General features: G+C 38.5%; 2 protein-coding genes across 3 annotated transcripts in view; both read right to left on the reverse strand.

Moving 5' to 3' along the window:
* The window catches only part of Syt1 (synaptotagmin 1), a 521,493-nt gene that overhangs the window by 206,208 nt on the left and 298,685 nt on the right, over positions 1-16,600 (reverse strand). The gene's annotated exons all lie outside the window — the stretch shown is intronic.
* Positions 560-1,447, reverse strand: LOC118570897 (lys-63-specific deubiquitinase BRCC36-like). Its single transcript, XM_036169619.1, has one exon. It carries the CDS (start codon positions 1,436-1,438, stop codon positions 560-562), a length of 879 nt encoding a protein of 292 aa, XP_036025512.1. The 5' UTR covers positions 1,439-1,447.

A 16,600-nucleotide genomic window follows, 5' to 3' on the forward strand; every position in this document is an offset into this window, starting at 1 on the left:
CATATTAGATACTACAAGGGTTGCAAGTAATTTCTTATCTTCTTATTCTCTTTTTCCTTTTTTCCTTTCTTTACAAAATAAAGTTTTAATTTTGGTGAAGTCCAAAATGTCTACTTTGTGTTCTTCTGCATTGTCCTTTTGGGCTGAAGTTTAAAAACGTGTCTCCTGAAGATTTTTCTCATATGTTATTTTTCTAAAAGGTCTCTTTGTCTTACATTAAATCCATGAAACATTTTTGAAGTACAGTTAGAATTTATTTTGCTGGCCTATAGAAGTTCAATTTGCCAAAATGACTGCCCTTTATTCCCTGAAACAATTTTGTACTTTGTCAAAATTAGTCAGGCATACAATCGTGGGTTTATTTCTGCATTTTCTTTTCTGTTCCTCTGATTTATATGTCTAGTCTTCCATGAATATCACAGTATCCCCATTACAGCAACTTTATAAGAATTCTTGAAGTTATATAATGTGAGTCCTCCAACTTTATCTTCTTTGAAAATAATTTAGTTTATAAATTGTATGCCAAGTCATTTCATCCACCCATTTTTGTCTTCCCGCTTTATTCTAGGGGAGACAGCTCTTCCATAAGACCTTCCTTTTCTTGTTCCAACTCCTGCAAACGCTGCTGATTTTGCTCCAGTCTGTTTTCCAACCACTGCAGTAGGGGCCCACTGACTATGGACATCTGACTGCACAGATGCTTGGTGAAGACGGAGCCATTATGGATCTTGGTTACTGAGTCCAGATGTGTAAGTCTGTGAATCTTCCTATATGCGTCTTGTTCTTCCTGACACAGGATCCTTGGCAGCTCTATTGCTGATTTGAGGCATACTTTCCCAATGGTGGTATGAGGCACAATATGGATTGGGATTTCAATTCTCTCATATTCTGAGCTCTTTGGGTCTTGTACAGATTGGAAGCAAGTGTAGAGTACCCGGCCAGTCTTTGAGGTTTTGTCTTCTATGAAACAAGCAAAAATCAGTCCTACAAAGCCTTGATCCATCATCTGGTACATGGCTTGTGTATGGATATCCACATGGGAAGGCCAAACGGTTATATGAGGGTGGGAATGATACCAGCCAACAACTCTCAGGGGACGACCTGTTTGTTCAGCTGACCTTTCTGCTTCGATGGAGGCTGCAGACAGTTGCTCTGGAGAGATTTCTACTCGGTCCTTCGTCTTGTCTGAACGTCGCAAGATAATGACAGAGTGAATGTGAACAATCCTGACGGGGGCATCCATCTTTTCTGCAACCGCGCCCATTTCAGTGCCTGCGTATGTGAGTTTGGAGACACTCCTCGTGTCATCATTCAACTCCCCTATACACAGACCCATCACCTCCTCTTTCTCTGTGCTCAGAGCGTGGTTGAGACAAACCAGGAAAGCGTCAGACTCCAGATGAACCGCCCGCACCTTCTGCATCATCTGCAGCGCCATCTTGCTCAGCTCCACTCAAGTAGGCCTGGGGCCTGCTGCAGCCTGACCAATCAGAGGCTCAGAGGCAGCCTTCCCAGCAGGCCTTGCGGGGCTCTACAGGGGTGGAGCCTGGGGCACAGGGGTGGGGCTGGGTAACACGGGGGCGGAGCCTAGGGCCGGGGCAGAGCCTAGGGCCGGGGCGGAGCCTAGGGCCGGGGCGGAGCCTAGGGCCGGGGCGGAGCCTAGGGCCGGGGCGGAGCCTAGGGCCGGGGCGGAGCCTAGGGCCGGGGCGGAGCCTAGGGCCGGGGCGGAGCCTAGGGCCGGGGCGGAGCCTAGGGCCGGGGCGGAGCCTAGGGCCGGGTGGAGCCTGCTTAGCCGCTCGTGAGAGATCCTGTGTTTTTTCCCCTTTTGCTGTGTTTACAAGATTGCCACCAAGTTAAACTGTCTAAAGAAATCTGAATCTTCTGATAAACATAAAATGAATGCTATGAATTTATAGCAGCATAATTTACTTTGCAGTCTGGTAAGGGAATATAAAAGGATAGTGAATTTTAAATTAATGGTTTCTTGGAGTCAAACCATGAGATAAAAAGTGAACATAACTTGTAAAGATTATAAGGTGATGAGCTTCATAAAAATTTGAACAAGCTTAGTATCTCATTCTCCCCGTTATGTTTAGTAATTTTAGTCAGCATAAATTTTATAGGAATTAGTTAAAATAAAAATTTGATTCATTAGTTTTTCTCTCAGATCAGTATAATACGGGCTGAAATAACAGAAATAAACCAAGTACCTAAGTCTAAACCTAAACCTTCCAACTGTTACAATAATGACAAAAATATCAAAAAATCTTTTATAAACCTGAAATCTCCTCAAGAGTAAGGACACACATCTCTAAAGACATGGTACATTAGAGCTGTTTCTAAAAGCACTTGATAATGAATTCATAAAATTAACATTGCTAATTTTGTGACCATTTCTATTTTAAGAAAATATTTTATTACTGATACTTCAGAACCACACTTGTTTTTAAACTGCCAGTCCACACTGAGGAGCATTTATGCTTTTAATGGGTCTCCCAAGATTTCATCTAGAAAGACAAGGTTGTGGTCAAGAAGGGAAAACATAGTAGCTTTTAAAACGTTTTGGAGAGACTTCAAGTCTATTGTTTACTGTCATAAAAATGGTGAAGTTCTAGCTTCCGCTTTTTCTCTCCCTTCCTCTCTTCATTGTTCCCTTCTCCCTTGCTTCCTTTCTTCTTTCCTTTTTTACAGTTGATAGGAAAGATGAAAACCCAGACAGAAATAAAAATAATATAGGTTGGATGGTTTCTCAATTAGCATTTACCCTGTTGTTGGTGATAGCCAAGATTTTATTTTCTCTTTGCCGCTGTTTACTATTTCTTTTGGAGTTGACATCTTCCAGTGATCAACTTTATATGCTCTAAAGTACAATATTAATTAAAGCTACTCTTTTACTTTTGTATGGTAAGATAACATTAGATGCTTTGGCAGTGTTTGAAGAAAGACAAGTTTGTTGGTTGAAGCCAATTGGCTCTCAAAATGCTTTCTATAGAAAATACAGATAAATGATCTGGAATTCCCATTCTCCCTGGCTTTGCTGAGGCTCAACTCTGAACTCTCACTGTTTCCGAGCTGTAGGCACTTGAGAGAAAATCTAAGCTTGGAGCACAAAGCCCTCTTTTATCAAACTGCTCCAACTGTCATTGTTTTGTCACACAGTGGAGCAAAGCTTGAAAATCGATCCACAGCTCCAATTGTGGTAAACTCAATGGTTGGAAAAATGCTCCAGTCTTTCAGCTTGAAATAGTATATTAATAAACAAAGGAAGACAATACTTACTAATGTGTAATGTTCAGGTATTTTAAAAAGTAGTTTGAGCATGTAAGTGCATCTGCTATTGACAAATAAACTTCATAAATCGGGGCATGTTATTATTTGTGTGTTAAGGCTGAGAAGGTCTTACCAGAGCTTGCAGAGCTAGGAAATGGCAGAGCTAAGGTTTGCACTGAACTAAGCTGGTTTCATAGCCCATGAAATTTTCTTACTAGTAAGGAAATAAATGTTGATTGAATGAATAAATAGACTGCCTACAATATGTCCAATATGACAAAGTGCTCTGAATAATTCTTACCCTGTTTTAAATGAAGATAAATGAAATGGATATCTCCCAGACCTGTTGAGAAGGAAAAGCCCAGAGGTAGAGTTATTGGCTAGAGAGATTATTGTGGGAGACTGTACTGAGAAAAACACATCACGTGGAAAATGACTGAGCGGGCCACAAAGGAACTGTGAGTTTAGCACTGTTTATGATTGTATTCTAAGTATCTCAGCTATGAAGTATGAAAAGTATCAATTTTCCTTCCTCCTTCCCAAATTCTACCTTCTTCTATTATGTCAGTGGCTTTCTGTGAACCAAAAACATAAACAAACAGTATCCATAATCTACAAAATAACCCATCCCTTCCCTACAATTTAAAATAAACACACTATTTTGTTGTTATTTATGGATAGCTGTGGTCCTAGGCAGGTAACCTAATTATATCCCATAGGGGAATCTTAGCTGATGTGTCAGTCACAATAACCTGGTTCATTTTACCAGTGGTTGCTTGGAGACCATGGGATACACCTTGGGAATGTTGTGATATAAGAAGAAGTGTTATAGGTTCCTTCTGAGAACTTTTTTCTGACTTTAATAATGAAGACAGCCACAGAAATCAACACCTCTCTGCTGGTTGGTATGGTGGTTGTTTTGGGAGCTGGAACTGTTGTGAACACAAGAAAAGCTAGTGAAGAAAACTGATGACTAAATGAATGACAGGGTCCAAAGTTGTGTCATTAATCACCTCTCATCTTGGGAATTGCAAAAGAAAGCTTTCCTTAAGGCTCAGCCAAGTTTATGTCCCACTGCCTGTTGCTTGCAAGCTGAGCCCCACAGTAACAATACAAACTTCTACTTTTTTTAAACAGGCTTATTTAATGCTATGTTTTGGTAATTTCATTTCTTCCTGATGCCCTTTACTTGTGTGTACCTCTGACCCTTAGCTTCAGATTCTCAACAGATTTGAGAGATAGTCACCCCATTTATTATTTAGAAACTGTTCCATACATTGAGTTTATAAATTAGTATAATGTCTTGCAACCCACCCACATTCTGGATAGATAAGAAATGAGTTAGCCGGGCAGTGGTGGTGCATGCCTTTAATCCCAGCACTTGGGAGGCAGAGGCAGGCAGATCTCTGTGAGTTCAAGGCCAGCCTGGTCTACAAAGAGAGTTCCAGGAAAGGTGCAAAGCTATGTAGAGAAACCCTGTCTCAAAACACCAAAAAAAAAAAAAAAAAAAAAAGAATGAGTTAATACGAACTATAAGACAATTGGTTTGTGACTAGTTTCCTTTAATTTAAATGCTGAAAAGGGTTTAGAAAGATCCACTTTGGGACATAATATTTAACTTAAATGGTCTACCTTTTAACATGCTCATCATCAATGAATATGTGTAACATGGTAATGCACAGCTATACTTTATCTACTGGGAACAATTTAGAAAGGAATCAGGGAGTTAAATTGGGAAGAACATTGGAACATCAGTTATCTAGCTGTGATTACTAGGGGTATAGCCCTCAAGCACTCTGTAGGCAGCTCTTCTGTTTTTTTTCCGTTCTCCTTCTTATGCTTCCTTTGCTTTTGTTTCTTAATAAGAAGCAATTTGTATTCTATCTCTGCAATGAGTCAAGCTTTCATAAATTTGAAATTCATCCACAAAGATTCTCATGGCTTTTTCCTCTTGACAATCTGAGATTGCATCCCTTTAAGAAAGTGGTTTTAAAATAATGGTCAGGTCAAGACACATTATAGACATATTTGAAATTCTCAAAGACAAATAAGAAATATACTTAAAAAAATTTTTTTGGAACAAATGCCCATACTCATGGATCAGTAGGATTAACAAAATAAAACTGGCCATCCTACCAAAAGCAATCTATATATTCAATGTAACTCCCATTGAGATTCCAACACAGTTTTTCAAAGATCTTGATAGGATAATTTTCAGCTTCATGCAGAAACACAAAACACTCAATATAGCTAAAACAATCCTGAATAATAAAACGACTGCTGGAGCTATCACCATTCCCGACCTCAAATTGTACTACAGAGACATAGCAATAAAAACAGCATGGTATTGGCATAAAAACAGATACACTGATCAATGGAATCAAATTGGAGACCCAGACATAAGTCCACACACCTATAGACACCTGATTTTTGATAAAGAAATTAGAAATACATACTGAAAAAAAGCTTCATCAACAAGTAGTGCTGGTCATACTAGACAGCTGCATGTAAAAGAATCCAAATAGATCCATACTTATCACCCTACACAAAAGTCTACTCCAAATGGATCAAAGACCTTAAGATAAAGGCAGATACATTTAACTTGATAGAAGAGAAACCCAAATAACCTTGAATTCATTGGCACAGGAAAAGACTTTCTGGACAGAATGCCGTTAGCACAGGCACTAAGATAAATAATAAATGTGATCTCATGAAACTGAGAAACCTCTGTAAATCAAAGAACACCATCATTCAGACAGAGCAGCAGCTTATAGAATGGGAAAAGAATTTTATGAATTAAAATTAGCTGGACAGAAGGCTAATATCCGAAATATATAAAGAACTCAAAAACCTCGATATCAAGAAAATAAATAATAGAATTTTAAAAAATGAGGTAAACAGAAAATTCTCAATACAGGGAACTCAAAAGGCTGAAAAATACTTAAGAGCTCAACATTCTTAGTCATCAGGGAAATGAAAATCAAAACTACTGTGAGATTTCAGCTAACACCGATAGGATGATGGCTAAGATCAATAAAACTCGTGCCAGATCGTGGTGGTGAGGCAGTGGAGGAAGGAGAGTTAGCCCTCGTTCATTGCTGGTGGGAATGCAGATTTATACAGCCACTGTGGTAATCAGTGTGGCAGTGTCTCAGGAAAATGTGAATCCATTCAGCTATTACTTTTGGGCATATACCCAAAGGAAGCTTCATCCTACCACAGAGACTTTCTCATACATGTTCCTTGTTGTTCTATTCATAAGAGCTAGAAACGGGAAAGAACCTAGATGACACAAAATAGATGAACAGATAAAGAAAATGTGGTATATTTTCACCATGGGATATTACTCACTCATTGAAAAATGAAATCATGAAATTCACAGGTAAATGGATAGAACCAGAAAAAAAAAATCATCCTGAGTGTGGTAACCTATACCCAGAAAGACGAATGCGGTATGTATTTGCTGATATGTGGATATTAGCTGTTAAGTAGATGAAAACCAAATCATAATCTGTAGAACCTCAGAGGTTAAGTATAGAGTTCTGGACTAGAAGGACAGGTATCTCTCCCTCGGAAAGGGAAATAGAATAAATAGTTATGGATGGATGTGGGTTGACTTGAACATGAGGATCAAATAAGGAGGAGTGGGGAGGAGCAGAAGAGGGGAAGAAGGGAGGGGGTGTGGGGACAAACAGCTAAAATCAAGGGCCAATTAAGAGGTTGTATAGAAGTTTCCTGAAATATATCCATATAGGAAGGTGATATAAACAAATCTGCCAACTAATAGGGGAGACAGAGCCCAAACTGGACATTTCTTGTGACCAAATGAAGTTTCCAGTACTGGAATTGGGTTACATCTGATTGAGTTTTTGGCCAAAGGGGTCCCATGAGAAATCCCAAACAATCTAGGCTGTTGCCAAGACCATAGGTTGTTCTCCACAAGCAGTTTGCAAGGACCCCTTGCTGAAGACAACACCTCCACAACTCATTGAACAAGGAGAAGTAGAGTTAATGTCTATATAGAGTCTTCACTACTACATTAGTGTATTTGGTACATGAAGGTACTCTGCACACTACCAAAGGAGAAACTCTGATACCTTCCCAGTCACAATGCCTTTGTTCTACTAAGGCGGCCTGCCTGCAAAATATGTTAGGGTAATGGTGGCATACATCTTGTGGGAGTAACCAACCAATATGATTTGACCTAAGGCTCATTCCCAGAGATGGAATTCATAACAACCAGTGTTTGGGTGACCAAGAACCTGAGACTACATACCCCAGAGACATAGGGTAAAACAAAATACTACTGTTATAAAAAGAAAAAAAATGTAGTAATAAAATGTCTCCTAATAACATCCTACTATACTCATAGATCAGTGCCTTGCTCTGCCATCATCAAAGAAGCTTACTCCTAAAGCAGATGGGAACAAATACAGAGACTCACAGCCAGACATTATGCAGAGAGAGAGGGAGAGAGAGAGAGAGAGAGAGAGAGAGAGTTTCAACCCTAAAATCTGTAGAAGGGGAAATGGATAGAGCCAGAGGGGATGGAAGACACTAAGACAACAAGGCCTTCTAGATCAACATGAGCAAAACTTATATGAACTCACAAAGATGGAGACAGCATGTGCAGGGCCTGCCTGGGTCTGCACCAGACGTGGTTCTAGAACTAAAAGGAGAAGTATATACAAGACTCCACCCCAAACCCCAAAGCTATCTCCAATTGATAATCCCTTGCCAATGAAAATTCAGTTTACTCCAAGGGCATTTCACTGGGGAAACAAACCACTCTTAAGGGTAGGCCTCATGCCTAACAGTAAATGGCCAACAGAAAAGGAACTCAGTGGTATCTTTGGAAGTTCCCTGCTTCATAATGTCATCTCAGGGCATTTCTTCTTTCTTTTTTTTAAAAACAATTCTGTCTTATTTCTTATTAATTTTTATTTTATTTACATTTTTTTTAACTTTTATTTTTCTCTTCTCTTACCCTACAGTTCTTTTGTGTGTATATATTATGGCTTTGAGTTTGTTTCTATGGGATCCCTAAGTGTGCAAATGAGTGGGTCTCTGGATTTATGTCTACTTCTTGTGTCTTTTCTTGGACTCTTTCCTTTCTGTTTGTTTGTTTTGTCCTACTTTGATGATTTAGTTTTAGTTTCTATTTTATTATTATCCCTTAGAAGCCTGTTTGTTTTCAAATAGAGACAGAAAGGGAGTGGACCTAGATGGGAGGAAGTGGGGAGGAAGTGGGAGGAGCTGAGGGAGGAGAAACTGTAATCAAGATATAATATGTGAGAAAAAAAGTCTATTTTCAACAAAAGGAAAAAAGGAACAAATTTCCTCTAAAATGTAATTACACCGTGACCACACACTGAGAGCCATACTTCAAAGAAACAGTAACTGATAAAAGATGTGATTTATAAGCTTGTGCTTTCTTTAGGACAATAACTGCCTGCATATGGGGCACTCAAGGAGCACACGAAGGAACTTGTCACAGCTTGTATTGCAGATCTTCAAAGGAAGGAGTTGGATAGACAAGGTTTCTGCTGGAAGAGTTCGTAATACCTGCTCTGTACACACCTACTCATCAGCATTATGAACTGGCAGCCTGGCTTGCTGATAAGAGCACCATGGAGAATGGAGAGCGACAGTGCCTTTTTGGTTCACATTTAGTAATTACAGGAACTAAAAATCTATTAATATGACATTATTCTGTAGGTGGCTTGCTCATCTCTTTAGGCAGCTTCTCCATCTTTATTTATCAACAAATTGATGTTAGGACCTACATGTGAAAACTAAAAAGGATTCTAAATCATTCAGGGTGACAAACATCTTTGAATTATAAATTAGAAAACTTAAATATTAAAATGTGACATTACTTCAGTTTTCCATATTCACAGGTAGGCACCATCTTTAACAAAAGCAACAGAAACAGGGAGGATCTGGGGCACTTCCTGTTGGAAAACCAAGGTTGCTGATTGCTCAAATTTCAAGGTTACGTCGTCAGTCAGGTTCCAGACTGTGATGTGCGTGTGGCGTCATCTCTATGTATTCAAGAAAACATTTATGTTTAGCCAGATATTTTTCTTCCATGCCTCTACTGTTCAGAAGAGGTAACACATGTAGCTGACCCTAAATTAATATCCAAATGGCTAAGGAGACATTTCTGAGTGAGGATATACCAGTACAGAGTCACACCTTAATATCAGAGTATAGATAAATGAACATTTTTATTATGGTAAAAATATGCTGATAGCATGAATAAAATATGAGTGTTGATTAATCAGCTAAAAGTCACGCTGTATTTTAGGAGTCGAAATATGAATGAATTAAGAGGTATGACTCAATAAAGTTCTACTTGTTTACCAGTGATAGGGTTTACAGGAACCTCTCAGCAGCTTTTGCAATCAAAGATAAAAATCAAGGATGATTTTAAAAAAAAAAAGACTGAAAACTTTGACAAAGTTTCGGGCTATAAAAAAAAAAGGAGAGAAGAAATTGCTAGTAAAGTGCTCCTAGTGCATGAAACTTACAAAACCAAACAAAAATATATAAAAGTTAAAGAAAAAGGTAACTTTAGGCCTGGCATATTTTGGTAGGTAGTGGCTCCCATAACCAAGACCAATGACCTGAGTTTGACCCCTAGGACCCACAAGACCAAATGAGAAAATGAACTTCCAAAGTTTCTCTTTGACATTATGTGCCTAATGGTGTTTTCTCTCTCTCTTTCTCTTTACACACACACACACACACACACACACACACACACACATGCACTCACACATTCAAACTAAATGAATAAATGTTTTAAAAAAACCCTATAATGTAAGAGATCCTTGGCCAGGCCCCAGGTGGAGCTCCAGGTGTCCAACTGTCGAGAAGGAGGAGGGACTGCAAGAGCGTGAATTGTTGAATCCAAGATTGCAAAAAGCACAGTGACAAATAGCCAATCGAATGGAAGCACATGAATTATGAACCAACAGCTGTGGAGCCCCCAGCTGGATCAGGCCCTCTGGATAAGTGAGACAATTGAATAGCTTGATCTGTTTGGGAGGCACCCAGGCTGTGGGACCAGGACCTGTCCTTGGTGCATGAGCTGGCTGTTTGGAACCTTGGGCTTACACAGGGACACATGCTTAGCCTGGAAGGAGGGTCAGGACCTGCCTGTACTGAATCCACCAGGTTTAAATGAGTCCCCAGGGGTGTCTTGGTCCTGGAGGACATGGTAATGGAGGGGAGGGGATAGGGGAAAGGTGGGGGGGGGGGTCAGAGTGGGGAGGACAGGGGAACCCATGGCTGATGTATAAAATTAAAACACATAATAATAAAAAAGTAACAAAAAAAAGAATTTTCATGCTAAACATAGACAGTTTTATCATAAATTTTAAAAGTGAAAAGTATACATTCCTAAAGGAAAAAAAGTTCAAAATGAAATGTCAGAATTAGGATTTTTATAAAAATACTGTGAAATACTGTGAAGTTAGTTAAAGAGAGAGGGTAATCTTCTCAAGTGATATGGTTAAGAGCACCCTCCACCCCCAAGCACACAGGGTGTTAGCATGACCAGTTTTAGAGGCTTCTGTTATGACGTTGTCTTTCCTTGACTTAGAGATGCATGGGTATCACTTCTAATCTCAATCCGTGTTTCTGCCTCTACTGAAAACAAAGAGAATAATGGCACCATAGGCACACTGGTCAGTAATGACTGCATTGGTACAATGTGAGTAATGAAAATACCTTGCCTGGTTCCTTTAGGTGACGTAGGCACCTCTATTGCAGAGCATGTAGCCTGGAAGTTCTACTCTGACTCAAGATGGTTAACATAGTGTGATTTGCCACATGTGGAAAAAATGAGCCTTCTTTCTCAAGACGATTTCTTGCAAGGAATTCTGTTCTGCTGTTACCCCAAATCTGCTAATGTCATCAATGATTATAAAATGCCTTCTACGCTTTAGAAACATCTCAGAATTTCTGATTTAATAAGGTATTTGCACAGAGCCCAGAGTTCATGTCCTTTTCTCGTTTTCATATTTTTCCTAGCACAGTGATAGTTGGAAGGAAGCATAAACAAGCACTTCTGGTTAATATGCCACAAGAAATATGAGTTCTATTTATCCTAAAGAAAATATTTCATTTTTCTTTTCTCCAATATATAAAATGCACTATCCACTTTATATTGGGGAAGAAAAAGATCAGGATTTTTTATGTATTATGTACTATATTTATGTAATATGTATTATATGTAGAATTATAGTGTGTAATGATTTTCTACTTAAGAATTTAGTTTTGCAACACTTAGCATATCTCAGTCTATGTTAGGAAATGGCAGGAGCTTGAAGTTGCTGACTGAATCCACGTCTCTGCATAAACCAGCTTTGCCTTACTCTTTTGTAGAGGACTAAATGATACAAGCTTAGGTACATTTGTCCATCCATCTTCATTTATTTTCTGATGTTGGGCAGGTTTCAATACATTTCTGGGTTTTCTAGGTTAGATCAGATGACTCAGTTTTGGAGATAATCAGTATTTAAAGAGATGAGAGGACATTTTAATGAGGAGAATGGAGGTGCACTTTAAAACTGCAGGGGATATAAAACCTACAAGATACTGGGCATACATCATTACTGACTCTCTTACGTCCCAAAATGCTGATAGTGGAGACAGAGAAGGCAGCTGGCAGAGAGGAAATGGATATAGAGTCTTCAGTATTGAAAGAAGGAACCTGTAGTTGCAAAAATCATGCTGTTATTCATCACAACTAAAGAGTCCAGGCAGCATTTTGCTGAAAGTGTTAGAGAGAAAATTGTGTAAATCTGCTGATTGAGATGGTAGTGTGGAGAACTCCATCATTGGAGACTGCACACCCAGTTGTGAATGATAATACAGCTTGCCTGAGAGACAAGTGTCTCTTCAATGCGTTACAGTACATGGAAAGAACTTAGCAGTCACAGGATTTTATCACGATCTTGAGACTCTTCTTTTGACCATGTTGGCTTAAGATTACAACCACTTCTTGGGTTCAAGAAGACTAGAAATCAATAATATCACAATATAAACTGATACCAGAAAGTGAATACTTTTGAAAAGTTCATTCGGTTTTCCCCTCCTCCAGGCGTCAGTCAACATGATGTCTTGATATTTTCTGTATTACATATATAATTTAATACTAAGCCATCTATTAACAATCAGTGGAAAGAAAATGACTAATGTCCTCAAATTTAAGTATGTTCTTTACAAATAAAAATGAATGAAAGGACTATACTAATCTCCACATAAGTGTTTTGTCATCGCTAACGTCTTGTTTCACAAAGCTTTTCTTCCCTCACATCTCTCATCCCCTGATGCTTACAGCCATAGTCATTTATGCTACTGCCTAAAAGAAGGGCAACCAAAAACCTCATAAAATTAATGTTCAACTCGATTTAGGCGTGAAAGGCTAATACCATCCAGATATGACTCCTGCTGCTTCAAAATAAATTTTGTGTAATTCTACAAATAAAGAAACCATTTATATCAATAAAATCCTTGTTTTCAGTATATTGCATTAAATCAATTTATATTCAAATACTTGGTGACTGCCAAGTAGTAGTCTTTTAGAGAGCTTAGAAACAAAAGTACCATAGAGATTAACTGTGAAACATTTTGCTCTATAAAGAACAATAAGACGGAAATTAGAATATTAACAAAACAGCAAAGCTACTATGTTGACAGGTTCGCTTTGGTAGCTGTGGGTCACTTCTGAATTAACAATTCTCTGCCATTGCAGCAACTGATGTTTTTTTCCCGTGGTACTGATTTACTTATTCATTAACTAAATGGATTAGTAAAATTAATTAAAATGGAAGTAGATATAAGCATTAAAATACCAAAGATAAGGAGCTGAGAATATCAATTTGTTTTTCTTTCTAGTTAATTCCTAGAATATAATTACAAAACGGAATTCAGTAACAAATTTTGACATGATTTGATTGTTAGGAAAATTTGCATGAAATAAATGAGATAAATTCCTTCCTATCCTGAAGTTAAAATTTAGAAGTAATTTTCTGTTTTAATTGTTTTTTTTTTCCCCTTAAAAAGGAAAAAAAAAAAAAACAAAAACCAACACCCAAAACCTATTATCTCTGAGGGATGGGATTTCAGTAACTCTAGATAATTCTTCTCAGAACATGTTTGGGTTTTAATTATCAAAGACAAGCGCTCCTACCCCCACATATTCAGTAATATCCTATTTATTACTTTATTGAACTCTGAACAAACTAACAAACAACATGGGACTGATTAGGACCTTACATTCTGGGAGAGGTAGCTTTGACCAGTCTAAGGCTAGCCTCTAGGCACAGACTTCTGGAGTGATGATTTTCAAACTCCTTTCTATATTTTGCTTGAAAAGAATCAATTTGTATTAAATTAATAAATGATTCTTTCCCCCTCTCTTAAATGAATATTATTGAACATTAGTATTCATTTCTTCCTGCATCCTGTCTTGTTCTCTGGACTAGGGAACCTTAAGTCTCTGGCCAGGATCAGACTGTCATACTACTCTGTATGAGATGTGACTTTAGACTCAGCACCTGGGCCATCATCCACCTCTGCCTGGATTTCTTCTGCACCCTAAATTTTACATTTTGATATTTATAACAAACGCTACATCTAGAGTCTTATGTGATCCAGGGATCCTATCCAGCTGTACTACTGCAAGGTGACTCATGCTTTCCGACTACACATTCATCAGTCTCTTTAATCTCGGAATACTTTTACATATGATATTTGCTATATTAAACATGTATGCCAAAGAAGGTATGAGATTGCAATGTTTGATTGCCCCTGTTTTTAACCTTGTACCCACAGAAGGGGCTTCACAGAACTGCATCCTTGAAAGTAATTAATCACATTTAGCTTTCCAGTAACTCCTCAGCCACGCCACATCGAAGATAAGAATCTTCAGCCTTCCGAAACCATGAACACAACTTGACTAGCTCTGACAGCCTATTAATGAATTGCTGCCAAACTCTAATTGTTATTGCATTAACATGGCCCCTCTGTGGAAGACTGAGGCAACTGGCTTTGGTCTTTGTTTTAATATAAATTTACTTCTTTAGCTTTCATCCCCGGTCTCTAACATTCTTATTATATTCAGGCAATTTCATCTACAATCTCAAATTCACTGTAAAAACTGGAACTAATTGTTCCCTTAATTGATCGACTCTCTTACCCCCTATTGTGTGTATAGTGTGCATCATCTGGTGGTGTGTAATAACAGGAGGGAAACTATCAATCAATCATAGGACAATTAGTTCTCATCTGAGGCTTTGCCCTCTTCTTGGAAAGGGGAAATGTCTTCCCCGAAGCTTAAAGGTACACGTTTCTCCTCAGCAGTGGTTACTAATGGAAAAGAATAAGGTTTACATTGAATTTTCTTCAATAAATAATAAAATAAATGTTTACATTTATTATCAATTAGGGTTCACTATGTTTGAGAGGAGTACCAGAGCACTAGAGGTCCAGAAAGCCTTGCTACATTGTATCTTAGACATTAGCTAAGCCTCCTAGTAAGCCTCGGTGGGACCTAAGAGACCCTTGTTGACAATTCTATTTTCTTCCTCTAACAAGCCACACATTGAAGTTATATAGTAAAAATTAGTTGAATGAAAGACTGAATAAACAGAATTCAGTCTTCAGACACAAAAAAGTACAAGCAGTTTTAAGTTACTTATGCCACTGAAGGCAGTTCTTTATGGAGATATAGAGTCAAAGTAACACCTAAAATTTTAACTTTGTCTTACATAGTTTTGTGAAAAAGAGGAAATTATTTTGCATTGGATATGTCATATATTATTTCTTATTACTATGGCCAAATACCCAGGAAAAGCAACTTAAAGGAGGGAAGGTTTATTTTGGGTCATAAATTGATTGGGGAAGGCATGACTGGAGGAGCGTGACCAGGGTGACCTTGAATCCTCAGGAGGGGAAGAAGGGAGGGAGGGAGAAAGGGAGGGAGAGAGGGTGGTGGTGAGGAATGCTGGTTCTCAATAAGCATTCTCTCTTTTCCTTTTTTTTTATTTTAAAATTTTTTCTTTCCTTTTACATATCAACCTCTGTTCCGCCTCCCTCCCCTTCTCCCATTCCCCCCCCCCCCACGTACCACCATTCAACCCCTATACCCTCCTCATAGAGTGTAAGACCTCCCTTGGGTAGTCAATACAGGCTGGCATATCAAGTTAGGGCTGGACCTAGCCCCTCCTCTTTGTATCAAGGCTGAGTAAGGCATTGCACCATAGGGAATGGGGTCTAAAAAGCCAGTACATGTACCCGGGATAAGTCCTGGTCCCATTGCCAGGGGCCCCACAAACACATCAAGTCACGCAACTTTCACCCACATTCAGAGGGCCTAATTTGGTCCCATGCAAGCTCCCTAGCTGCCAGTCCAGAGTCCACGGGCTCCTCTTTCCTTTTAGTTCAGTCTGAGACGCAGCCCCACACTATGGAACGACCCAGCCACCAACGTTCAAGGTCGGTTTTTCCTCCTCAGTTAAATCTTTGCAGAAACAACCTGATAGACAACCCCAGTGGTGTCTCCTAAGCGACTGACAATGAAGATAAACCATTAGAAGCGAGCAGCTTGATTTTTGTACTTTCTTAGTTTCCCCCAAGTTAGCCTGCACATGAAGGTAGGTCATGGTGAGTGTGGCAGGTTTCTTTTTTTTTTTCTTTTCTTTCTTCTTTCTTTCTTTCTTTTTTTTTTTTTTTTTTTTTTTTAACCTGTTAGACTTACATCATTAAGGCTTCCTTTATCTGATTGGGCAGCCTCTTCTATACATACAGTTTCAAAGCTGGAGGATGACTTGCTCTTATTTATTTATTTATTTATTTATTTATCTATCTATTTATCTATCTATTTATTTATTTAAATAAAACAGTCCTTATGTTTCTGAAATTCTTCAGTGTTGTACTCCACCAGGCTAGCTAGCTTCTTTCTCCTCTCTCCTCTCTCCTCTCTCTTTCTCTTCCCTAGCTTATTTGTATTCTCTCTCTCCCTAATTCTCTCTTCTTTTGACTTACAAGACTGTGCCAGGTATAACTTTCCGTTAAAATAAAATAAAAAAGCTACATGTCTGAGTATGCCATTGGACCAAACGTAATGTTGCTACATTAAAAAAAATTAAATACAGCTATTTTTAAATTTTTTGATTAAGTGAAAAATAAGTTAAATCTTTGGCTTCTGAACAGCGATTGCCAATTATAGGTAACATTTAGAGAGTTAAGAACGGAATGATAGAGCCAGGAAACAGTCTTTAAAGAGCTTTAACCTTTTTCCTAATGCTGATAGGTA

This window comes from Onychomys torridus, chromosome 20 (genome assembly GCF_903995425.1).
Source record: "Onychomys torridus chromosome 20, mOncTor1.1, whole genome shotgun sequence".
Classification (NCBI taxonomy): domain Eukaryota; kingdom Metazoa; phylum Chordata; class Mammalia; order Rodentia; family Cricetidae; genus Onychomys; species Onychomys torridus.

What these genes read in the sequence shown, in the direction of transcription:
- LOC118570897 (XM_036169619.1), bottom strand. Translation starts at nt 1,438, where the DNA reads ATGGCGCTGCAGATGATGCAGAAGGTGCGGGCGGTTCATCTGGAGTCT.